The 26,833-nt window shown below is 42.7% G+C and overlaps 1 protein-coding gene across 3 annotated transcripts in view; it reads right to left on the bottom strand.

The window, feature by feature from the left end:
- Window positions 1-844: 844 nt before the first annotated feature.
- The window catches only part of ndrg3a (ndrg family member 3a), a 43,102-nt gene continuing 17,113 nt past the window's right edge, over window positions 845-26,833 (bottom strand). The window contains exons 2-17 of one of the 3 annotated variants that reach the window (XM_087801238.1): window positions 24,115-24,192; window positions 22,811-22,843; window positions 14,996-15,101; window positions 13,741-13,861; window positions 13,281-13,343; window positions 13,162-13,222; window positions 10,662-10,748; window positions 10,126-10,182; window positions 5,675-5,778; window positions 5,151-5,216; window positions 5,001-5,052; window positions 4,483-4,530; window positions 4,390-4,425; window positions 4,257-4,308; window positions 1,472-1,510; window positions 845-1,318 (exon numbers count right to left, since the gene is read on the bottom strand). In XM_087801238.1, the coding sequence (XP_087657364.1) occupies window positions 1,167-1,318; window positions 1,472-1,510; window positions 4,257-4,308; window positions 4,390-4,425; window positions 4,483-4,530; window positions 5,001-5,052; window positions 5,151-5,216; window positions 5,675-5,778; window positions 10,126-10,182; window positions 10,662-10,748; window positions 13,162-13,222; window positions 13,281-13,343; window positions 13,741-13,861; window positions 14,996-15,101; window positions 22,811-22,843; window positions 24,115-24,171 (1,134 nt within the window). In that variant the 5' untranslated portion in view covers window positions 24,172-24,192 and the 3' untranslated portion in view covers window positions 845-1,166. Of the gene's footprint in view, window positions 1,319-1,471; window positions 1,511-4,256; window positions 4,309-4,389; window positions 4,426-4,482; window positions 4,531-5,000; window positions 5,053-5,150; window positions 5,217-5,674; window positions 5,779-10,125; window positions 10,183-10,661; window positions 10,749-13,161; window positions 13,223-13,280; window positions 13,344-13,740; window positions 13,862-14,995; window positions 15,102-20,558; window positions 20,770-22,810; window positions 22,844-24,114; window positions 24,193-26,833 lie in introns of those variants that run through there. The other 2 variants (XM_087801239.1, XM_087801240.1) reach the window with 2 other exon arrangements.

The following is a 26,833-nucleotide window of genomic DNA, read 5'->3' as shown; positions in this document are numbered from 1 at the left end:
GGGTGTGTGTGTGTGTAGGTGTGTGTGTGTGTGTGCGTGCGTGCGTGTGTGTGTGTGCGTAGGTGTGTGTGTGTGTGTGTGTGTGTGTGTGCGTGTGACTAATAAAAGACACCCAAGACTAGCTTGTGCTCCAGCGTGAGTCTGGTTCTTCTGAGGTTTCTGCCGGACAGTATGTGTTCAGAAGGGAGGTGTGTTTGTTCAAGACGATTCTTATGAAGGTGGGAAACGATGGAAAAAAATCAGGAGATGTTCCATGTTTGCTGGAGACGATGAGAGACTCACACAGATTATCGTCCAGAGTAGATGTTAATGGAGGCTCAGGACCAGGAGGAGGAGGTCTCGGGGCGAACCTGGGCAAAGAGCTGACCTTGACAGCAGTTATGTGACCTTGGTCAGAGTAAATGTATTTTTTATACTTTTTAAAAATTGTCTTCTGCACTTTCTGCCAGTTTTTTGTTTCCGTTTCTTTTAAATAACAAGATGTTTATTTTGTAGAAAATGTTCGAGTAATAAAGTTTTTATAGCATTTATTCATCAGATGCTGCACAGATGTAACTACAGTCGTGTTTCAATAACAACAGATACTTCATGTTCAGTCGAGGGTCAGAGAACGTCGTCGATCATTTACTTCAAAAAACGAGCGTGAAAATCAAATGAAGTTTTTCAATCGAGTCAGATCTTCTTATCTCCGCGGCGCTCGACGTCATTTACTGTGTTGGAGGTAAAAATAAATCGCCTCGAGGCTCGCGCAGGAAACGAGAACCAGTGCGGTTGGAAACAAAAGTGGTCGCCGTTGTTCCAGCGACAACACAAACGACACAAACGACACAAACGACACAAACACTGAGTTTCTTCTTGAGTTTATTGTTCAGTCGATCAGCTCTAGTGTTACATGTCGGGACGACAACAACACAAACAGGAGGAGGTTACAAAACAAAGACGTTTTAAAAATAGCTCGTGTGTTTGAACATGTGATGTCGACATGAATATTTCAAACATGGACGACGGCGAGAGGAAGATTCACGACACAGTGGATTAAAAAACCAGAAATAAATACAAGCAGGCGGTTATTGAAAACTTCTGGAGGGAATCTTGGATTATAGAGTTTCATACACGTGTGGACTTCATCACCTTCGCCTGGCTAAAGGTCGGGGGTTACGGGGTGTCTAGCAGGAGACCTCCATGGTCTGGGGTCCCGACTGGCCGCCCTCCAGCAGGCTGTTGAGGTTGTTGCGGCTGCGGCTGCTGTCCATGGAGGTGATGCTGGACGAGGACGCCGTGCGCGAGCGAGCCAGACGAGTCATCCCCGCCGTCGGCACTGAAACACAACATGGCGTCACTCCTCGTCGTCATGGCGACGCCGAGCGTGCAAACAAACGTTTGAAAAAAAAAAGAAAAGCTGAAAGTACAAGTTCATGCAGCAACTTAAAGAACCAGAACACAAATCCATGCGAGCGTCTGGACCTGGTACCTGATTCGTTGCTCAGGTGACTGAGAAGAACGTAAGGAACTGCAGGCGATAGAAGGAAGAAAGAGAAGAAGAAGTTGATTCTCTTCTCATGAGATCACGAAGGAAGTGAATATTCAAGAGTCAGAAATCATGTATTATATTATGAGTTGATGTCAATTTAAAATGAATAAATCTTTGAACAGATTAAAACTTTATTTGATCAAATATCTGTGACGTCGTCATCATTAAATCTATTCTCTTGACATAAGTCAATTATTTTAGAGTAATTAAAAAAGATAATAAACAAAAAAGTCAAGTGTTATTAAAGTAAATTTCATCAAAGCTAGCATGAACTCGCTAAACTAGCAATCGTAGCATTCAACTTTAATAAGTGTGTTATTTAAAATTATTATACATGGCTTCAGTTCTATGAACCAAACATGACATTTGAAGGTTCGACTACTTATTGCAGAGACACTGTTTCTTTGGAAGAATTTCACGAGATGCTTTTGATTTCCGGGTCAGTTACGCTTCACGATCACATGACAAAGTAAAAGTTATGATTAAAGTGAAGGAACATTTGAAACAGATTATTTTACTTTGATACACACTTGCTAGCTTAGCTTGTTGCTAACAGTCACTCTGAGGTCAACTTTAACATTTTCTTTTGAAGATTAGAAAACAGATGATTAATTATTTCCATTATCACTTCTTTCTCATTACTTTATTGATCGATGATCGGTATATTGAAGGAAACTTGAGAGTGTTGACGGAGGAGAGTGAAGGCAGGAATATTGTGAGCGTGGAAAGGAAGAAGAGTGGAGGAGGTGCTGATGTTCTTGAAGCTAAATGACGCTTCATGTGACATTAATTCTTAAATGTTCCTGTTCAAACAGCAACTAAACTCTTCGCATGTTTCCTGGAAACAAAGCTGCGACTTCACTTCTAAGTTTCCGCTCACGTGACGCTAATGTGCTAATAATTAAAGCTGCTTTCAGGAACATTTTCCACCCGTTGGTTTAATCTGTTCTAATCCTTCTGTTGCTCGACAGGACTTTTACACCTTTTATTATTAAAGCCTTTTCTACTGTTTTACAAAACCTTTAGACCTAAAAAAATATCTATATATTGTCTAGTCTCTTGTAAAACCTAGTTCACTGGCTGGTAAGATTAGAGGAAAGTAGAAACTCCCACTTCCTGTGCACATTGTAGGAAACCCCAAACACCCCCACAATTCAGTTGAGTTTCAGTGTCAGTCACGTCTGTTTTGAACCACAGTACAGGCTTGGTAGCATTTGCCTGATCATACAAGATAGCACTAGCTTCATAGCATGGGCTAGCATTAGCCTGATCATACAAGATAGCACTAGCTTCATAGCATGAGATATCCTTAGCCTGATTATACAAGATAACACTAGCATCCTAGCATGAGCTAGCAATAGCCGGGTTATACAAGATAGCACTAGCTTCCTAACATGAGCTAGCAATAGCCTGGTTATACAAGATAGCACTAGCTTCCTAGCATGAGCCTGATTATACAAGATAGCACTAGCTTCATAGCATGAGCTAGCATTAGCCTGGTTATACAAGATAGCACTAGCTTCAAAGCATGAGCTAGCATTAGCCTTATTATACAAGATAATACTAGCTTCATAGCATGAGCTAGCCTTAGCCTGATCATACAAGACAGCACTAGCTTCATAGCATGAGATAGCATTAGCCTGATTATACAAGATAGCACTAGCTTGATTGTGTGACAGCATCAATTTATGAGCTTATAATATCAGGTAGCACTAACTCAATACTCAAATATAAAATAGAATTAGTTCATGTACTCCTTTCATAGTACCATCTACTAGTATACTTGTAAAAGATAGCATTAGCTTGATGGTATTAGTTCTAGCTTTACTGTATCAGAAAGTGATGGCTTTATAGTAAGAGATACTAAAACCTCGACCGTCTGATTTAAGATTAGCTAGATAGTATGATGTAGCACTAGCTTGATAGTATGATGTAGCACTAACTTGATAGTATGATGTAGCACTAACTTGATAGTATGAAGTAGCACTAACTTGATAGTATGATGTAGCACTAGCTTGATAGTATGAAGTAGCACTAACTTGATAGTATGAAGTAGCACTAACTTGATAGTATGAAGTAGCACTAGCTTGATAGTATGAAGTAGCACTAACTTGATAGTATGAAGTAGCACTAACTTGATGGTATGATAGTAGCTCAACAGTATAACTCCGGGTCATCATGTGGATTTTGTTTAGCCAGCTCCATGTTCTGTAAGTTCGCACTCGACTGGTGGTTTATGTTTTTGTAATTAACCTTCAAAAAGCTTTTATCGGTCAAATGCTGACACAACACAACACACGACCTTCTAATCCTCTCGATTGTCAACAGTTGTGTAGCATAAAATAAAAACACTGCACACATATTTCTCAGAAGCACTCAGAAGGACTAGAGAGGAAGCAGGTCACGCAGACACACGGGAGTCGAACCCCTCACCTACTGAGGGGCCTTAGAGCCACAAGCTGCCGTCAAACAGAGAGAAGTGGCGTTAGCTTCTACTGTGAGTCACACAAGCTCCGTGACCAGGCTGACAATAAACAAGTCCTTTCATGCTACTGGCTGCACTCCAAGCTCCACCAGCAGGGGGGGCCACCGAGGAGTAAACAACCTTCGTTTCAAGAACACTTGTCACGACGATCACGTCAACAGGAAGCTCTCGCACACCATCCGTGACCACATGTGAGTTTGTCAACGTTGGCCTGACGTCAAGACATGAACAACAACTTACTGTAGCCCATCCCCTGAACAAAGTACTTGAAGGCCTCGGCAAGTTTCCCCGGCTGAGGAGACAAAAGAACACTCGTGAAGGATGAACTTCAATAACTGCTCAAAGTGTCCTGGTCTTGATCAAGACGACCCACCTGGACCACCTGAGGCAGACCTCCACAGTCGGCCATCTGTCAGAGACACACAGTCAGAACCAGAACCAGAACCTCCAGAGTCTAATACGTCACCTTCAGCAGCGTCGTCTTCGTGGGATTTAACCTGGAATTACACTCCACCTGAAACAAGATTTAAAGTCATTAACAAAGACAAGAAAACAATTAACTTTAAAGGCACAACGTGATCGTTCGACAGTACGTAGCCATTAGCACAGTATAGAGGTTGTTATTCTGATTTATGTTTCAATTGATTTTTTAATTTAATTATAATGAAACTACTATATGCGTTAAATGTGAGTTTTAAACTGCATTTTTCTTTAAAACAAATCATTTTTTATTTGAGTTAAGAATTATCCAAACAAAATCAAACTTGCAGGTCGCAGGCCAATTAAGGCCGTGAGATAATAATTTTGCAGCCTCTGAAGAATGTAAAACAGTTTTATTTTAATTTTATTAATTAATTTAATATTTTTTCAGGAAAATAGTTTCAACCCTTCAAGTTTGGGTTTCACCAGATATCATGTTTTTTAATGTTTCCATGGCGACGGTCGTGTACTGACAGTAATATTTTGAGGAGAACTTAAACCCACCACAGCTTCCACGGCAGGAGACGTGTCGCCGACCACCAGCAGAGACGGACACCTGTGCAGAGACACGTCGACATCAGGGAAACTCAGGTGTGTTCGGAGGTTATGCTAAGCTAATGCTATGAAGCTAGGTTGAAAGATCCCGAGGCTTACGTGAGCGTGTTCACCGTGTCTTCGTTCAGACCCACGATCGGTCGCTCGATCGCCAGATCCTGACGACTGTGGAGCAGCAGAGTCAGTGAAGGAAGATTCTTTTATTTCAGCTTTGACACGATTCATGCGAGAACAGACTCAGTTTGGGACGTTCAGAGTGAAACTGTAAAATCTACCAACAAATATCCACCATTTTATTTCAATAACTAAAGACTAGTTCACCCTTCTGTCTTGTAACGTCTGATTTTTGTCATAATCTCTCTTCTCTTCAAATAACTCCAATGAATACTGAAGAATAATTTTGTTTTACATCATATTCTACATAAAACATGTTTAAAATTAAATAATATAACCTTTAAAAAATAGGCTGAAATATACTTTTTCCGTTCTCTATATTCTCCGTCTTTTTATTTTTCGAGCCTGGTTTTCTCTCTTTTCTCGGCCCCTCATGACGAACCCTGTGCAACATGTGGCCCCTGAGGAGGAGGACCCCGGGGTCACCGTGAATCGAGGATGAGACGTACTATTGGTAGGAGCCACAGAAGAGAGCCAGGTTGTCCTGGTTGATGTCTTGAGCGATGTGCAGGCGGTAGGTCTGGATCAGCTCCATGTTGTCCGTCAGCTCCTCCTGCAGAGAAACCAGCTCTGAGTTAAAGAACCGAGATAAAGAAGGAACCGTAGGAACCGGGTTCTTAGAACTGGTTAAACTGTGAATTAAAGAACCGAGAGAAAGAAGGAACCACAGGAACCTGGTTCTTAGAACTGGTTAAACTTTGAATTAAAGAACCGAGAGAAAGTAGGAACCGTAGGAACCGGGTTCTTAGAACTGGTTAAACTTTGAATTAAAGAACCGAGAGAAAGAAGGAACCATAGGAACCGGGTTCTTAGAACTGGTTAAACTTTGAATTAAAGAACCAAGAGAAAGAAGGAACAGTAGGAACCGGGTTCTTAGAACCTGTTAAACTGTGAATTAAAGAACCGAGAGAAAGAAGGAACAGTAGGAACCGGGTTCTTAGAACTGGTTAAACTTTGAATTAAAGAACCGAGAGAAAGAAGGAACCGTAGGAACCAAACTGTGAATTAAAGAACCGAGAGAAAGAAGGAACAGTAGGAACCGGGTTCTTAGAACTGGTTAAACTTTGAATTAAAGAACCGAGAGAAAGAAGGAACCGTAGGAACCGGGTTCTTAGAACTGGTTAAACTTTGAATTAAAGAACCGAGAGAAAGAAGGAACCGTAGGAACCGGGTTCTTAGAACTGGTTAAACTTTGAATTAAAGAACCGAGAGAAAGAAGGAACCGTAGGAACCGGGTTCTTAGAACTGGTTAAACTTTGAATTAAAGAACCGAGAGAAAGAAGGAACCGTAGGAACCGGGTTCTTAGAACTGGTTAAACTTTGAATTAAAGAACCGAGAGAAAGAAGGAACCGTAGGAACCGGGTTCTTAGAACTGGTTAAACTGTGAATTAAAGAACCGAGAGAAAGAAGGAACCACAGGAACCTGGTTCTTAGAACTGGTTAAACTTTGAATTAAAGAACCGAGAGAAAGAAGGAACTGTAGGAACCGGGTTCTTAGAACTGGTTAAACTTTGAATTAAAGAACCGAGAGAAAGAAGGAACCATAGGAACCGGGTTCTTAGAACTGGTTAAACTTTGAATTAAAGAACCAAGAGAAAGAAGGAACAGTAGGAACCGGGTTCTTAGAACCTGTTAAACTGTGAATTAAAGAACCGAGAGAAAGAAGGAACAGTAGGAACCGGGTTCTTAGAACTGGTTAAACTTTGAATTAAAGAACTGAGAGAAAGAAGGAACCGTAGGAACCAAACTGTGAATTAAAGAACCGAGAGAAAGAAGGAACAGTAGGAACCGGGTTCTTAGAACTGGTTAAACTTTGAATTAAAGAACCGAGAGAAAGAAGGAACCGTAGGAACCGGGTTCTTAGAACTGGTTAAACTTTGAATTAAAGAACCGAGAGAAAGAAGGAACCGTAGGAATCGGGTTCTTAGAACTGGTTAAACTTTGAATTAAAGAACCGAGAGAAAGAAGGAACCGTAGGAACCGGGTTCTTAGAACTGGTTAAACTGTGAATTAAAGAACCGAGAGAAAGAAGGAACCACAGGAACCTGGTTCTTAGAACTGGTTAAACTTTGAATTAAAGAACCGAGAGAAAGAAGGAACCGTAGGAACCGGGTTCTTAGAACTGGTTAAACTTTGAATTAAAGAACCGAGAGAAAGAAGGAACCATAGGAACCGGGTTCTTAGAACTGGTTAAACTTTGAATTAAAGAACCAAGAGAAAGAAGGAACAGTAGGAACCGGGTTCTTAGAACCTGTTAAACTGTGAATTAAAGAACCGAGAGAAAGAAGGAACAGTAGGAACCGGGTTCTTAGAACTGGTTAAACTTTGAATTAAAGAACCGAGAGAAAGAAGGAACCGTAGGAACCAAACTGTGAATTAAAGAACCGAGAGAAAGAAGGAACAGTAGGAACCGGGTTCTTAGAACTGGTTAAACTTTGAATTAAAGAACCGAGAGAAAGAAGGAACCGTAGGAACCGGGTTCTTAGAACTGGTTAAACTTTGAATTAAAGAACCGAGAGAAAGAAGGAACCGTAGGAATCGGGTTCTTAGAACTGGTTAAACTTTGAATTAAAGAACCGAGAGAAAGAAGGAACCGTAGGAACCGGGTTCTTAGAACTGGTTAAACTTTGAATTAAAGAACCGAGAGAAAGAAGGAACCGTAGGAACCGGGTTCTTAGAACTGGTTAAACTTTGAATTAAAGAACCGAGAGAAAGAAGGAACCGTAGGAACCGGGTTCTTAGAACTGGTTAAACTTTGAATTAAAGAACCGAGATAAAGAAGGAACCACAGGAACCGGGTCCTTAGAACTGGTTAAACTTTGAATTAAAGAACCAGGAGAAAGAAGGAACCGTAGGAACCGGGTTCTTAGAACTGGTTAAACTGTGAATTAAAGAACCGAGAGAAAGAAGGAACCACAGGAACCGGGTTCTTAGAACTGGTTAAACTTTGAATTAAAGAACCGAGAGAAAGAAGGAACCGTAGGAACCGGGTTCTTAGAACTGGTTAAACTTTGAATTAAAGAACCGAGAGAAAGAAGGAACCGTAGGAACCGGGTTCTTAGAACTGGTTAAACTTTGAATTAAAGAACCGAGAGAAAGAAGGAACCGTAGGAACCGGGTTCTTAGAACTGGTTAAACTTTGAATTAAAGAACCGAGAGAAAGAAGGAACCGTAGGAACCGGGTTCTTAGAACTGGTTAAACTTTGAATTAAAGAACCGAGAGAACGAAGGAACCGGGTTCTTAGAACTGGTTAAACTGTGAATTAAAGAACCGAGAGAAAGAAGGAACCGTAGGAACCGGGTTCTTAGAACTGGTTAAACTTTGAATTAAAGAACCGAGAGAAAGAAGGAACTGTAGGAACCGGGTTCTTAGAACTGGTTAAACTTTGAATTAAAGAACCGAGAGAAAGAAGGAACCGTAGGAACCGGGTTCTTAGAACTGGTTAAACTTTGAATTAAAGAACCGAGAGAAAGAAGGAACCGTAGGAACCGGGTTCTTAGAACTGGTTAAACTTTGAATTAAAGAACCGAGAGAAAGAAGGAACCGTAGGAACCGGGTTCTTAGAACTGGTTAAACTTTGAATTAAAGAACCGAGAGAAAGAAGGAACCGTAGGAACCGGGTTCTTAGAACTGGTTAAACTTTGAATTAAAGAACCGAGAGAAAGAAGGAACCGTAGGAACCGGGTTCTTAGAACTGGTTAAACTTTGAATTAAAGAACCGAGAGAAAGAAGGAACCGTAGGAACCGGGTTCTTAGAACTGGTTAAACTTTGAATTAAAGAACCGAGAGAAAGAAGGAACCGTAGGAACCGGGTTCTTAGAACTGGTTAAACTTTGAATTAAAGAACCGAGAGAAAGAAGGAACCGTAGGAACCGGGTTCTTAGAACTGGTTAAATTTTGAATTAAAGAACCGAGAGAAAGAAGGAACCGTAGGAACCGGGTTCTTAGAACCCGTTAAACTGTGAATTAAAGAACCGAGAGAAAGAAGGAACAGTAGGAACTGGGTTCTTAGAACTGGTTAAACTTTGAATTAAAGAACCAGGAGAAAGAAGGAACCGTAGGAACCGGGTTCTTAGAACCCGTTAAACTGTGAATTAAAGAACCGAGAGAAAGAAGGAACAGTAGGAACCGGGTTCTTAGAACTGGTTAAACTTTGAATTAAAGAACCGAGAGAACGAAGGAACCGTAGGAACCGGGTTCTTAGAACTGGTTAAACTGTGAATTAAAGAACCGAGAGAAAGAAGGAACCGTAGGAACCGGGTTCTTAGAACTGGTTAAACTTTGAATTAAAGAACCGAGAGAAAGAAGGAAACGCAGGAACCGGGTTCTTAGAACTGGTTAAACTTTGAATTAAAGAACCGAGAGAAAGAAGGAACCGCAGGAACCGGGTTCTTAGAACTGGTTAAACTTTGAATTAAAGAACCGAGAGAAAGAAGGAACCGTAGGAACCGGGTTCTTAGAACTGGTTAAACTTTGCATTAAAGAACCGAGAGAAAGAAGGAACCGTAGGAACCGGGTTCTTAGAACTGGTTAAACTTTGCATTAAAGAACCGAGAGAAAGAAGGAACCGGGTTCTTAGAACTGGTTAAACTTTGAATTAAAGAACCGAGAGAAAGAAGGAACCGTAGGAACCGGGTTCTTAGAACTGGTTAAACTTTGAATTAAAGAACCGAGAGAACGAAGGAACCGTAGGAACCGGGTTCTTAGAACTGGTTAAACTGTGAATTAAAGAACCGAGAGAAAGAAGGAACCGTAGGAACCGGGTTCTTAGAACTAGTTAAACTGTGCCACAAACCCAAATGAGAAAAATCATTTTAAGATTAAAGGTATCCGGGGAAATATCGTTCTGGCCTCTCAGGGTTCTCTTAAGTAGGTCAGAAACAAAAGCTCAGACTTACGCAGCTGAAGTGATGAGACATGACGATGTCCACCAGGTTACTGGTCCAGCCCGTCAGCTGCAGACAGAGAAGATCCGATGATGATGGAGAGAATGAACGAGATTCAGACTTTTTTTTTACAATGTCAAGAGTTTTCTTCGTCCATAAAGGAAACAATACTACGACACTTAAAGGACACGTTATCTTTTATTAATCAGGTCTTTCTGTTAATAAACAATCAACAGATTATATAATAATCATTTTCTGAGGACATGTTTAAAAGATTAAAAAGAGCCGATGCTTTAATACGTGTGAAAAACAATCAGGATCCACAAATCACTTGAAGACGCAGTTGATATTTCACACGTAAAAATAAGTTATTTATTCTTATTTTATAATAAAAATAGAGTAAATGAGCAGCTTCTCTGAATCATTTCTCAGTTTTATATGTTTTTAAACTCGGAGAGAACTCATGAATCAAACAACATCCAAGATGTTCTGAATTATTTAAACCAAAGCTTTCTGCAAAAGTGTTCTGGACCGAAGTAGCAACAGACCTTGGAGGCGGCCCAGTCGATCCATCCCTCGGCACACGGGTCCACGTTGATCAGAACCAGACCCTCCACCAGGGACGGGTTGTTGAGCTGAGAGACAAACGTGTTCGTCAGATACATGTTCTCAACAATGGTCGCACAAGTGAGATCTTCAGATGTTTTATATGGAGGAGATGAACGCACACTTCCTGCCACACAACCATCAGTTCAATGACGTGATTACAGGAGTTTTAGGGACGTCAAGATTACAACTGAATTATGAGGAATATTACACTAATACTGATGAACCTTCCGTCAAGAGATCAATACAATTAAAGACAAGTGTCAGGGATGTGAACATGATGGTACATACATTGTTGCTGAAAAACTACACGGATTCAATTGATTATTTTTGCTACATTAGCAACCCTGTTATGCTGCTTGCTACATTAGCAACTTGTGAGCCTAACATGCTACATTAGCAACCTTGTTATGCTGCTTGCTACATTAGCAACTTGTGAGCCTAACATGCTACATTAGCAACCTTGTTATGCTGCTTGCTACATTAGCAACTTGTGAGCCTAACATGCTACATTAGCAACCTTGTTAACCTCAGATGCTACGTTAGCAACCTTGTTATGCTGCTTGCTACATTAGCAACTTGTGAGCCTAACATGCTACATTAGCAACCTTGTAAGCCTAAAATGATACAATAGCAACCTTATTAGCCTAACATGCTACATTAGCAACCTTGTTAGCCTCAGATGCTACGTTAGCAACCTTGTTATGCTGCTTGCTACATTAGCAACTTGTGAGCCTAACATGCTACATTAACAACCTTGTTATGCTGCTTGCTACATTAGCAACTTGTGAGCCTAACATGCTACATTAGCAACCTTGTTAACCACAGATGCTACGTTAGCAACCTTGTTATGCTGCTTGCTACATTAGCAACTTGTGAGCCTAACATGCTACATTAGCAACCTTGTTAACCTCAGATGCTACGTTAGCAACCTTGTTATGCTGCTTGCTACATTAGCAACTTGTGAGCCTAACATGCTACATTAGCAACCTTGTAAGCCTAAAATGATACAATAGCAACCTTGTTAGCCTAACATGCTACATTAGCAACCTTGTTAGCCTAACATGCTATATTAGCAACTTTTGGGCCTAACATGCTGCGTTAGCAAATTTTTACCTTATTAATGAGGTAATATTGTAGATATTGTAGTATAAGCAATTATTTTGAAACAAAGTCTCTGACTCTGAAGTTGCTGAAGTAAACAGTTCAATTGAAATATAATAAAATTGTGATCCTTCACATCATGACTCGTGAGCAGAATAAAGTCACGACGAGCTGCAGCTTCACGGAGACACAACAGACTCCAGCGCTTCAGGCCAGAACTGGATCTCAGATCAAATCCTCTGTGGACACGACGCAGAGAAGATGTTTCGACTCCAGAGACACTGACAGGAAACACTCCATCGATTCCTCTTCTATTCTCAACAACAACAAACGTTGACGCCATAAAGTCCACTTCCTACCAAACCTTGATCTGTTTCATCGTCAGATCTAGAGACAAGTGAACGCTCGAGGTCAGAAGATGGACAGTGAGGCACCGACTAGAACTGTCCCGAAGACCTGAGCTATTTGATTGGAGGGGGGGAGGAAGGGAGAGACGAGGGGGGACGAGGAGGATGAGGGGGAGACAAGGGGGGACGAGGAGGATGAGGGGGGACGAGGGGGGACAAGGGGGAAACTAGGGGGAGACTAGGGAGGACGAGGGGGTACAAGGGGGAAACTAGGGGGAGACGAGGGGGGAGGAGGGGGGACAAGGGGGGACAAGGGGGGACAAGGGGGAAACTAGGGGGAGACGAGGGGGGACGAGGGGGATGAGGGGGGACGAGGGGGAAACTAGGGGGAGACTAGGGAGGACGAGGGGGTACAAGGGGGAACTAGGGGGAGACTAGGGAGGACGAGGGGGTACAAGGGGGAAACTAGGGGGAGACGAGGGGGGACGAGGGGGGACGAGGAGAGGACGAGGGGGAGACGAGGGAGGATAAGGGGGAAACAAGGGGAGACGAGGGAGGACGAGGGGGTACAAGGGGGAAACTAGGGGGAGACGAGGGGGGACGAGGGGGAAACTAGGGGGAGACGAGGGGGGACGAGGGGGGACGAGGAGAGGACGAGGGGGAGACGAGGGAGGACGAAGGGGAAACTAGGGGAGACGAGGGAGGAAAAAGGTGGACGAGGAGAGGACGAGGGGGAGACAGAAACACATGAAAGCACAGAAGATGGAATGTGAGGCACCAAGAGAAAACCATCCTGAATTATTGACATAGAGGGGGAGAGGAAGGGGGAGACAAGGGAGGACGAGGGGGGGTGAGGGGGACGAGGGGGAGACAAGGGAGGATGAGGAGAGGATGATGGAGGACGAGGGGAGACGATAGGGGACGAGTGGGAGACGAGGGGGAGACGAGGGGGAGACAAGGGTGGACGAGGGTGGACAAGGACGAGACTCACTGCGAAGCGAGACAGGACATACGCTCCTGCTCCGACTCCGATGCCGATCACACTGTTGACTCTGCAGAGACGAAGAAGTTGAAACATGTTCATGGACGACATCAGTGGGCGGAGCTTACTTGAGCTGAGTCATGACTGACGGCAGCATTTCTGCCAATTCATCCATCGTCGGGTAACGATAGCTGAGGAGACATCAGAAGAACATGTCACAATATTTTACTTTGAATAATTGATCATCATTTCTCTATTGAAATTCTTTTTTCAATAATTGAATGAAACAAATTAATTGTGAAATGAATAATTTTCTACATAAAGAAGGATTTTCTGATTCAAATCAATCAGAAAATGGTTTAATTTATATTTGAATTCAATTCGGTTTTTGACTTTAAGCCCTTTTTTACCCCGAGTTTTATTTTGAATTTAAAAAGGTGATAAAAATAACATTTTGTTCAAGTATTTTAACTAGAATATCAAAGTGTGTTCAATCAAAACAAACATTTTAATATTGAATTAAATGGTTAAAAACATCCTTCAGTGCTTCAACATCTTCGTGGCTCCGCCCCCTTTCTTCGGACTCACCCGCTGGGGAAGGGCGGGGCTGCCTCCTGCTGGCCGGGCGCGTCCACGTGCACGACGGCGAAGTGCTGCGTGATCTCCTGCATGTCCTCGTAGTTGAAGAGGGTGTTGAAGCAGGACTTGTCTGCGGAGACACTGGTTAACCTTGAGCGAGGACTCGAGCGAGGACTCGAGCGAGGACTCGAGCGAGGACTCGAGCGAGGACTCGAGGGAGGACTCGAGGGAGGACTCGAGCGAGGACTCGAGCGAGGACTCAAGCGAGGACTCGAGGGAGGACTCGAGCGAGGACTCGGGCGAGGACTCGGGCAAGGACTCGAGGGAGGACTCGAGCGAGGACTCGGGCGAGGACTCGGGCGAGGACTCGAGGGAGGACTCGAGGGAGGACTCGAGGGAGGACTCGAGGGAGGACTCGAGCGAGGACTCGAGCGAGGACTCAAGCGAGGACTCGAGGGAGGACTCGAGCGAGGACTCGGGCGAGGACTCGGGCAAGGACTCGAGGGAGGACTCGAGCGAGGACTCGGGCGAGGACTCGAGCGAGGACTCGAGGGAGGACTCGGGCGAGGACTCGAGCGAGGACTCGAGCGAGGACTCGGGCGAGGACTCGGGCAAGGACTCGAGGGAGGACTCGAGCAAGGACTCGAGCGAGGACTCGAGCGAGGACTCGAGGGAGGACTCGAGGGAGGACTCGAGCGAGGACTCGAGCGAGGACTCAAGCGAGGACTCGAGGGAGGACTCGAGCGAGGACTCGGGCGAGGACTCGGGCAAGGACTCGAGGGAGGACTCGAGCGAGGACTCGGGCGAGGACTCGGGCGAGGACTCGAGGGAGGACTCGAGGGAGGACTCGGGCGAGGACTCGGGCGAGGACTCGGGCGAGGACTCGAGCGAGGATTTGAGGGAGGACTCGAGGGAGGACTCGGGCGAGGACTCGGGCGAGGACTCGAGGGAGGACTCGAGGGAGGACTCGGGCGAGGACTCGGGCGAGGACTCGGGCGAGGACTCGAGCGAGGACTCGGGCGAGGACTCGGGCGAGGACTCGAGGGAGGACTCGAGGGAGGACTCGAGCGAGGACTCGAGGGAGGACTCGAGCGAGGACTCGGGCGAGGACTCGGGCGAGGACTCGAGGGAGGACTCGAGGGAGGACTCGAGCGAGGACTCGAGGGAGGACTCGAGCGAGGACTCGAGCGAGGACTCGAGCGAGGACTCGAGCGAGGACTCGAGCGAGGACTCGAGCGAGGACTCGAGCGAGGACTTGACTTACGGTTCAGGCCGATGTCGTGGTAGGTCAGGATGACGGGCCGGTTCCCCTTCGGCAGACCTCTCATGGTGACGTGGAGGACGCCGTGGGGGGTCTCGATGTCGTGCTCCTGCGAGAAGATCCAACATGTTAATCGATTCTTCTCTCGGGTTGCCACGCAAGTCGTATCCTCCTTTATCACGTCCACGACTGTCCTCATGTTTGACCTTGAACCTCGACATTCTTTCATCTCTTCCAAATGTTCTTCACCAAGTGAGAACTGAATGTTCCAGAATCTTATCTTGTTGTTGCAAACGTCTCATCAGAGGAACACATGGACGACCTTGACGCGCCAGAAGAAACTGACTCGACTTCCCTGAACGACTCGTACGAGCGACTCGGTTCTTTAGATCCACTATGAGTCAATCGTTTGAATGACTCATAGTGGATCTAAAGAACCCTGAACGACTCGGTTCTTTAGATCCACTATGAGTCAATCGTTTGAATGACTCATAGTGGATCTAAAGAACCCTGAACGACTCGGTTCTTTAGATCAACTATGAGTCAATCGTTTGAATGACTCACACAACAAACACAACAGGACGATGAAAAGACTGAAAGGAAGAATTGTATTTCCTAGCAGGTTCTTCACGTAAACACTCGGGTTCTGAGTAGAAAATAATATATTGAACGAAAATGTTTGTTCAGTAAAATAAACTAAACAATAAATTACGACAAACAAAACCATTGTTTAGTATAAAAACGTAAACAACATCATATACGAGAAAAATACATGAAATAGAACCAGAAAGGAATAAAAGTTTACATAAACTATAATTACTATGATAACTGTCTCGTTGGAACTTAAAGGAACATGTGAATAATTGTTGGATCTTGAAGCAGATAAACAACATATGAGTTTAAATGAAGATGTTCTTGTGGAAGAACCTCAGAGGAACTTAAAGGAACATGTGAATAATTGTTGGATCTTGAAGCAGATAAACAACATATTTGTTCAAATGAAGATGTTCTTGTAGAAGAACCTCAGAGGAACTTAAAGGAACATGTGAATAATTGTTGGATCTTGAAGCAGATAAACAACATATTTGTTCAAATGAAGATGTTCTTGTAGAAGAACCTCAGAGGAACTTAAAGGAACATGTGAATAATTGTTGGATCATGAAGCAGATAAACAACATATGAGTTTAAATGAAGATGTTCTTGTGGAAGAACCTCAGAGGAACTTAAAGGAACATGTGAATAATTGTTGGATCATGAAGCAGATAAACAACATATTTGTTCAAATGAAGATGTTCTTGAGGAAGAACCTCAGAGGAACTTAAAGGAACATGTGAATAATTGTTGGATCATGAAGCAGATAAACAACATATGAGTTTAAATGAAGATGTTCTTGTGGAAGAACCTCAGAGGAACTTAAAGGAACATGTGAATAATTGTTGGATCTTGAAGCAGATAAACAACATATGAGTTTAAATGAAGATGTTCTTGTGGAAGAACCTCAGAGGAACTTAAAGGAACATGTGAATAATTGTTGGATCATGAAGCAGATAAACAACATATGAGTTTAAATGAAGATGTTCTTGTGGAAGAACCTCAGAGGAACTTAAAGGAACATGTGAATAATTGTTGGATCATGAAGCAGATAAACAACGTATTTGTTCAAATGAAGATGTTCTTGAGGAAGAACCTCAGAGGAACTTAAAGGAACATGTGAATAATTGTTGGATCATGAAGCAGATAAACAACGTATTTGTTCAAATGAAGATGTTCTTGTAAAAGAACCTCAGAGGAACTTAAAGGAACATGTGAATAATTGTTGGATCATGAAGCAGATAAACAACGTATTTGTTCAAATGAAGATGTTCTTGTGGAAGAACCTCAGAGGAACTTAAAGGAACATGTGAATAATTGTTGGATCATGAAGCAGATGAACAACGTATTTGTTCAAATGAAGATGTTCTTGTGGAAGAACCTCAGAGGAACTTAAAGGAACATGTGAATAATTGTTGAATCATGAAGCAGATAAACAACATATTTGTTCAAATGAAGATGTTCTTGTAGAAGAACCTCAGAGGAACTTAAAGGAACATGTGAATAATTGTTGAATCATGAAGCAGATAAACAACATATTTGTTCAAATGAAGATGTTCTTGTAGAAGAACCTCAGAGGAACTTAAAGGAACATGTGAATAATTGTTGACATTAATAATGTTTCTTATCAACACTGTCACACTACCGTGACCTTGAAGTTTCATCTCCAGCACGTCTATGACAAGGTCGTTGATTTACAGTCACACGTTAAAAACACGTCAGTCAAGGTCAGACGTGTGCTGCAGGCCAGGGCGGGGGGGCGGAGGGCGGAGCACATGTCTCGCTGGTCATCAATTATAAAGACGCCGAGGGAGTGCCTGCAGACGAGGAGATGGAGGAACCATTACTGCACCGTCATCGTCAGACCTCACTCTGCAGACCTCCATCTGCAGATCTCCGTCTGCAGACCTCCATCTACAGACCTCCATCTTCAGACCTCCACCTGCAGACCTCCATCTGCAGACCTCTGTCTACAGACCTCCGTTTACAGACCTCCATCTGCAGACCTCCGTCTACAGACCTCCATCTGCAGACCTCCGATGACAGACCTCCATCTGCAGACCTCCGTCTACACACCTCCGATTACAGACCTCCGATGGCAGACCTCCATCTGCAGACCTCCATCTGCAGACCTCCGTCTACAGACCTCCATCTACAGACCTCCATCTACAGACCTCCGATGACAGACCTCCGATGACAGACCTCCATCTGCAGACCTCCGTCGAAAAGACCCTTAAACCAAGTCTGAGCCTCCTGGTCTTAAATAATGACCCACAGCCTTGTTCACCACAAACTCATCATTTAAAACTCAGAGACAAAAGAAAACCAACTGAACATAACAGAATATAAATAAACAAGTGATGCAGTTCTTCTTCGTACCTGCTTCTGTTCGTCTCTGACGGTTTGAAACGATGTTGACACAACATATGGTTTCTACGCCTGAGGTGAAGAATCTGTCGTCAGAACTCATTCGATTTAGTTTGACTTGAACTAGTTTGATTGTAGTTCAAATGTTTAGTTGAAATTATACTATTTTACCATTTTTGTAAAAAACTAAATGAGTTTATGATATTATTTACAGTTGAGAACTGTTGGATTATAGTTGAGAATTGTTGGATTACAGTTGAAAACTGTTGGATTACAGTTGAAAACTGTTGGATTACAGTTGAGAACTGTTGGATTATAGTCGAGAACTGTTGGATTACAGTTGAGAACTGTTGGATTACAGTTGAGAACTGTTGGATTACAGTTGAGAACTGTTGGATTACAGTTGAGAACTGTTGGATTACAGTTGAGAACTGTTGGATTACAGTTGAGAACTGTTGGATTACAGTTGAGAATTGTTGGATTACAGTTGATAACTGTTGGATTACAGTTGAGAACTGTTGGATTACAGTTGATAACTGTTGGATTACAGTTGAGAACTGTTGGATTACAGTTGAGAACTGTTGGATTATAGTCGAGAACTGTTGGATTACAGTTGAGAATTGTTGGATTACAGTTGAAAACTGTTGGATTACAGTTGAAAACTGTTGGATTATAGTTGAGAACTGTTGGATTACAGTTGAGAACTGTTGGATTACAGTTGAGAACTGTTGGATTACAGTTGAGAACTGTTGGATTATAGTCGAGAACTGTTGGATTACAGTTGAGAATTGTTGGATTACAGTTGAAAACTGTTGGATTACAGTTGAAAACTGTTGGATTATAGTTGAGAACTGTTGGATTACAGTTGAGAACTGTTGGATTACAGTTGAGAACTGTTGGATTACAGTTGATAACTGTTGGATTACAGTTGAGAACTGTTGGATTACACCTGGACAGTGTTGGATTACAGTATTTTAGTGATACTAATTAAATGATTTTTGAGGTAAATCTTTGTTCACTTTTTCTATGATCTGTTCTTTATCTCAAGGTTTAGATTGTGTCATTTTGCACTTTGTTTTTATTGAACTTTGAACTTTGTTCTTATTTCATGAATCTATCGTCTGTGTTGCTGTGAGCTGGAAAAACAATTTCCTGAAGGAGACCTGCAGAGGATCAATAAAGTTATATCCATCCATCCATTTAAATTCCTACCTTGAAAATAAATACAAAATGATCAAGTGAATGTGATGTTCACTATTGAGAAAAATCAAAATACTATCAAGTTCTGATCACATTCTGAAACTCTGGCAGCAAAAGTCCAAACATTCACGTGTTCATCGTCTTGAGTTCCTCACGTGTGACGTCAGACTGACATGTGTCCGTCAACAGAGTCACGGTCCAAACAAAAGACGTGTTTCATTCTTCGAGGCTCAAACTATAGGGTCACGGACGAGGAATGATGTTTCGGGGAAACGATGACTCGACAAGATGTCACTGCCCCTGAAGACCACCCCCTCCCCCACCTTTATCATGAGTCAGCAAAAACTTAACAGTCCACCCAAAGTGCCTTAACGTCCCGTCAGTGAGATCCGATCCAAACAAGTGGTTCTGGTGTCGCTCTCATGTACGGCGTCTGCAGGTCAAACATACGTGTGGATGGGTTCAAACATACGTGTGGATGGGTTCAAACATACGTGTGGATCGGGTCAAACATACGTGTGGATCAGGTCAAACATACGTGTGGATCGGGTCAAACATACGTGTGGATCGGGTCAAACATACGTGTGGATCGGGTCAAACATACGTGTGGATGGGGTCAAACATACGTGTGGATGGGGTCAAACATACGTGTGGATGGGGTCAAACATACGTGTGGATGGGGTCAAACATACGTGTGGATCGGGTCAAACATACGTGTGGATCGGGTCAAACATACGTGTGGATCGGGTCAAACATACGTGTGGATCGGGTCAAACATACGTGTGGATCGGGTCAAACATACGTGTGGATCGGGTCAAACATACGTGTGGATTGGGTCAAACATACGTGTGGATCGGGTCAAACATACGTGTGGATGGGGTCAAACATACGTGTGGATCAGGTCAAACATACGTGTGGATCGGGTCATACTGAGGTGGGGTGGGGCTCGGCGGGAACCAAAAGATCAACATTGGTGTTGAGGCGACAACAGAGCTCGTGGGTGTCGGGTCAGTCTCGCCCGGGAGTCCAGGAGGAAGATCCGAAGCTCGACCGAAGCAGGAAGGAGTCGTCGCACAACCGCACAACACACGAGTCGCACACACGTCGGCGCCGCAGTCATGTCAGCGCCGCACCTCGTCTGACCCGACGACATGAAGCGTGGACGAGACAAACATCACAGACGCTCGGCGACTCGGTGACCTCGCTTCGGACGAACCCCCTGCACCACAGCTGCTGACCACAGCAACACAACACGTGACCAGTCCTGCAGCAACACACGGCTACACAACACATGACCAGTCCTGCAGCAACACACGGCTACACACAGCTACACACAGCTACACAAGAGCGACTCCTGCTCTCCAGGAGGACGACTGACATCCACCGGAGAAGGTGTCGCGTCACTCACCACTGCATTGCCAGAGCACGTCACCTGGTCCAGGTCCAGAATAGTTGACATGTTGTTCCCACGCAGGAGAGCAGGGTCTTAATGCTACGACGTGAACCACTGAGCAGCACTGAAGACCTCCGGACGGATGGAGGAGGAGGAGGAGGAGGAAGAGGAGGAGGAGGAGGAGGGGTTCAGGGTGAGGCTGGGAAGCGAGAGAACGATGGAGAGAGAGGACAAACGTGAATGAGGGTGAACACAGAGGAGGTGGACTACGGCAGGAGGGAGGGAGTGAGACTGCAGATTGTGTTTAGTAGTCGCGGCGCGTCACTGCATTCAGCCAGCGGGGCGTGCGATTGGTCGGCTCACGGTCATGTGGAGGGAGGGGGAGGATGAGGGGGGGGTACGGGTGGGTGATGGGGTGATGGGGTGCAGATGGACGAGCCGGAGCGAGGAGAAGGACTCGGTGCAAAAAGGCTGACTTTGACAATATTGTCGCATCAGCGTCACATTGAGAGGCTTTAGATTCATTGATCTTCAGCTGCTGCAGAGTCACCTCAGGCCCCGCCCTCAGGCCCCTCAGGCCCCGCCCCCTCTAGTGTTGACATATTGATTCACAGCTGCTCAAAACAACACAATCTCGTCTGTGCTACACAAGCTTCTCTGGCGTCTACACAACGTCTGACGTTCGAACACTTTCTTCTGTGAACAACAACAGCAGGAGGTTTGTTCCACGAGAGCCACCGTAGCGAGCGTCACAACAACAGAGACGCTGCTGCAGTGATGAAGGTGTTTCCTGGACTCAAGAGACACACCATCGCAGGCCTGCAGCGCCATCTGCTGGTTTCCGCATTATTGCAATCATATCCAGGAGGGCTTGACAAAATGACTACAGAGATATATATGTATTTTTAAAACAACATTTTCATGAATTAAAAACAATATAATACAAAATAATATGTATATATATATATATATATATATATATATATATATATATATTTTTTTTTAAAACAACATTTTTGTTGCAGGAGTCGAGACAAATGATTAAAGAGATATATTAATCTAGACAAATGATTACAGAGATATAATATATATATATATATATATATATATATACCTGAACTGTCCAGACAAACATGAGATAATAATAAACAGATGTTTTATTATAAAAGTCCTGGAACCATGACAGGTGGATCAATGGCCACTTCTCTGCCCTCACGATGTTCAGGGTCAGTCTGCAGCTTCACGCCCTTTTCTCGTGACCTCTCTGACCCTGATGAACCTCGAGCTAAACTAGAATCGATGCAGGAGCAGACGTGGCCAGCAGAGGGAGCACTTGAACAGCAGGAGGAAGTGCAGAGGAAGTCCTCGACTCCACGTCACGTGATCAATGTCACGCTATAACCTTCAGCATTTATGTTCTTAATTTAAACTTCTGACAACACTCTTGGTTAACTCTGTTGATTTAGTCGATGTGGTGATAACAACAAATTACAACAATAAATTAAATTAAATATAATATCAAATATAAATGTTCTTACAAACATACTGAGTGACTGACCAGGACAAGGTGTGATTTAAAATGATGTGGAAATATTTCTGGTGTTTACACACAAGTGTAAATTAATAATATTGACTTCTCGAGTGCTTAAGATACAATTATTAATCTTTTTTTTATGTTTCTTTTCATCTATTGTAGCTTCCTTTTTTAAAAAACAGTGCCTTTTATCTTAGATGTTTCTTGGTGACACATTTATATTGTACTCACACAAATAAACACTAAATAATATTTATTATATTTATTATAATAATGTATTTTCTCATCATATCAAAGCATACGTTTCTCATTTCCGTTCATCATCTGATTGACAGTCGGCGCATGAAGCTCTTGTTTAAGCTCCGCCCACATCTGCAACATCTATATTTAGTCCAGGTGCAGACGCCGCATCACAGACGTACAGTGAGAAGACACACATCAGCGTCCACTGCACCAAACCCCGCCTCAGATGGATCACATGATCACGAGCGTCAGAGATCAACCATCCATCAATCAAACATTGAGGATCAATCGTTGTCAATAAATGATTGAATTCAGTCGTGATTGAAACAACAAAGCATCACAAATGAATGACAGAGTTAAAGAATAACGACGAGTTAACTGATCAAACCAGCTCTGACTGGACCTGACGTTTGTTGCTGATGTCAAAGTGGATACATTTAAAATACATTAAATATACATTAAAAATACATTAAAAAAACACGTCACATACCTGGCAGTCAAAGTCTTGGAAGTTGCGAGCATTCTGGGAAAAAAAAAAAGATCAGGGTCAGAGAAGGTACTTGTTGTTGCATTTGTATGAACAATATTATTATAATTAATATTTTTTCATGTTTGGGTTTCATAAGGAATATATTTAAAAAACAAGATACTGTGAGTAGAAAATCAACGACAATTATTAATCAAAACATAACATTTGTTTCAAAAATGTGTTAAAATTGCAATATTTGATCATGAATATGTTAAAAAATACTTTTTAAGATCAGAGAAATTTAATTTTAAGTATAAGTTTGTTTAATTATTTTTATTACCATTATAATTCACATTTGTTCATAATTGTTGTGTAATTAATTGTGTTTAATATGAAAACAATATTTTAAAAACAAGATACAGTGTAGAAAAGTCAATGAAATCCACTTCCTTTATTGACAAATAATTTGTGTTTTTAAATGACAATGAAACTCTTTATTTGAAAATAACTTGTAAAAGATAAGAGAATATTCATTTTGATTGTGTGATGTTTTCATTATTAGTAAAACTGTGAAGCAGTAACAGTCTGACCTACATTTGAATGTAGAAACAGCAACACTCACTTGATCACAAACATATGTTTAAAATGGCGGCTACACTGTTACACAACAACACTTGATATACATCATTATATTATGTATTTCACTCACGATCGTGTCGTTTTTAATCAGTTCTAACAAGGTTTGATTCTAAACGCAGTTGAACAGACCGACCACTGGGGGGCGCGAGAGGTCAGTCTCCTTCAGATGGAGGATTACTTTTTAATTTAGATTCAAACAAAGTCATCGTTAACCTGGTCAAGTTCAAAACTGACCCACTTTTCTTAAGAGAAACCTCTCGACGGAGGAGAAATGACGAGTGAAAGACTTATTTTTATTCAGATTCATTTCTTTAAGACTCAAACTTCTTCTTCTGTGGTTCCTTCATGGCTTCGACTCTCTTTCTCTGCCGTGTTGACTTTTCTTTTTGCTCCAGCAGTGATTAATAATTAATAATAATTCACTTTGATGAAGCTGCAGCTTCAGCTGGTGGAAGTTTTCACGCCTATAGAGAACTCACTCTCTCATCTCTCTCTCTCCTTTCACCCTCCTCTCTCTCTCTCACTCCTTCTCTCTCCCTTCTCTCTCTCGCACTCTCTCACTCGTCTCTCCCTCCTCTCTCACTCTCTCACACACTGTCACACACTCTTTCTCCCTCTTCTCTCTCTCTCTCACTCGCCTCTCCCTCCTCTCTCACTCTCTCACACTCCCTCCCTCTCTCTCTCACCTTGTTGGTCAGCAGTGGCTTGATCTCGGTCAGTTGAACGTCCTGCAGCTCGTCCATGTCTCTGGTCACGTGACTGATCTGAGGAACACATGATCACATGTTAACACGAGAACCTCGTGAGAGTGAAACATTAATGTTGATGATGGTGAGGCTCTGAGGGAGAAACTCCTGCTGCTGAGCTTTAACCATGAAACATGGATCAGGTACGAGAGGAAGTCGAGGTGTCATGTGACTGTGACACCTGCTCAGTCATGCACCTGCTCTACATGGACACTCGTTTGTTTAACATTCTCAAACTTTGAACCATAACAAAGTCAAGTAGTGACCATCAATATTCTTACTCCATGATTAAACCGTTTAAGCTATTGGTCGGAGACGGTGGTTGCATTCATTTGCATTATTGTTACAGTACTGAGATGAACTCATGTTCAAATGCTGTTGAATGTGGTGGAGACGCTTCAGTTTTCAAGATTCCACAACACATCAGTACGTTGTTCTCACGGTGGGCGGAGCCAGAAGCAAACGTTGTAATTATTGTCTATGGTTTACTACAAGGGGGGGTCTGTCCCAGCTGCATAGGGTGAGAGGCAGGGGACGCCCTAAACAAGTCTCCATCCCATCACAAGACACACAGAGACGATCATTACTACACACACACACTCACAATTTAGCTGAGAGGGATCAAAATCTTTTAATAGTCCAAGTATATCTTGATAGTAACTGTACTGAGTGTAACAGGAAGTATTAGTCTTATTTTGAAATTGTCTTTTCTTTCATGTTTATTTCAAAACAAGGTGTGTGTCTGTTGATAGTGTAGTAACAAGTATATATGTGTAGTATTGTCCAGTACTTGACTCTGGTGTTGTGATAGTGTAGTAACAAGTATATATGTGTAGTATTGTCCAGTACTTGACTCTGGTGTTGTGATAGTGTAGTAACAAGTATATATGTGTAGTATTGTCCAGTACTTGACTCTGGTGTTGTGATAGTGTAGTAACAAGTATATATGTGTAGTAACAAGTATTTATGTGTAGTATTGTCCAGTACTTGACTCTGGTGTTGTGATAGTGTAGTAACAAGTATATATGTGTAGTATTGTCCAGTACTTGACTCTGGTGTTGTGATAGTGTAGTAACAAGTATATATGTGTAGTATTGTCCAGTACTTGACTCTGGTGTTGTGATAGTGTAGTAACAAGTGTATATGTGTAGTATTTTCCAGTACTTGACTCTGGTGTTGTGATAGTATAGTAACAAGTATATATGTGTAGTATTGTCCAGTACTTGACTCTGGTGTTGTGATAGTGTAGTAACAAGTATATATGTGTAGTATTGTCCAGTACTTGACTCTGGTGTTGTGATAGTGTAGTAACAAGTATATATGTGTAGTATTGTCCAGTACTTGACTCTGGTGTTGTGATAGTGTAGTAACAAGTGTATATGTGTAGTATTGTCCAGTACTTGACTCTGGTGTTGTGATAGTGTAGTAACAAGTATATATGTGTAGTATTGTCCAGTACTTGACTCTGGTGTTGTGATAGTGTAGTAACAAGTATATATGTGTAGTATTGTCCAGTACTTGACTCTGGTGTTGTGATAGTGTAGTAACAAGTATATATGTGTAGTATTGTCCAGTACTTGACTCTGGTGTTGTGATAGTGTAGTAACAAGTATATATGTGTAGTATTGTCCAGTACTTGACTCTGGTGTTGTGATAGTATAGTAACAAGTATATATGTGTAGTATTGTCCAGTACTTGACTCTGGTGTTGTGATAGTGTAGTAACAAGTATATATGTGTAGTATTGTCCAGTACTTGACTCTGGTGTTGTGATAGTATAGTAACAAGTATATATGTGTAGTATTGTCCAGTACTTGACTCTGGTGTTGTGATAGTATAGTAACAAGTATATATGTGTAGTATTGTCCAGTACTTGACTCTGGTGTTGTGATAGTGTAGTAACAAGTATTTATGTGTAGTATTGTCCAGTACTTGACTCTGGTGTTGTGATAGTGTAGTAACAAGTATATATGTGTAGTATTGTCCAGTACATTATTCTATTGAAATACTATAAAACAACTTTGATAATAATAAAATATGAAAGAAAAAATACTCAAAACACATACAATTCTGTCATGACAATATTTAAGTAGAACAATCTTTTCTTAGCAAAACCATCTCGTCTGTCCGTCACTGGACTTAGGAGTAAACCAGAGTGAGCGGAGTAAACCCACACAGTAAACCAACTCTACACAGAAAGTCTTCCTCGAGCTGGAATCGAACCAACAACCTTCCATCACTCTCACCTGGACTGTGCTAATGTATGCAGACTAAAGTGTGGCCCCTGGTCCTGAAGCCTCCTCAACATTCCTCACGACTCGCCTGCACATCGCGCTGCTGTGATTTACGTCGGCTCGTCCTGGACCCTCGAGACGACGCCAGAGGTCAAACCTCCGAAGGTCACGTGTGACTCATGGTTTGAGGAGAAGCTGCAGCTCTTTGTTGGCGACGAGCAACACGACACCATCAGGTCTGGGTCTGCACGAGGACAGGAAGTGGTGTCAGTTACCAGGCCGGCCCCGGGGCCTCCTCATGTTGCACCATCAACAGATGAAGCCACCGCCTCAAGGTCGGCGGCGGCGAGAGGAAACTCAGCTGATCCAGGAACATCTTGAAGTCAAACCATGAATAAAGATCTGGAGAAGAAACGTGAGGGACTT

The sequence above is a fragment of the Callionymus lyra genome, chromosome 10, assembly GCF_982586985.1.
Source record: "Callionymus lyra chromosome 10, fCalLyr1.hap1.1, whole genome shotgun sequence".
NCBI lineage: Eukaryota > Metazoa > Chordata > Actinopteri > Syngnathiformes > Callionymidae > Callionymus > Callionymus lyra.
The sequence above is the reverse complement of the archived record's forward strand: the minus strand, read 5'-3'. Positions and strand labels throughout refer to the sequence as shown.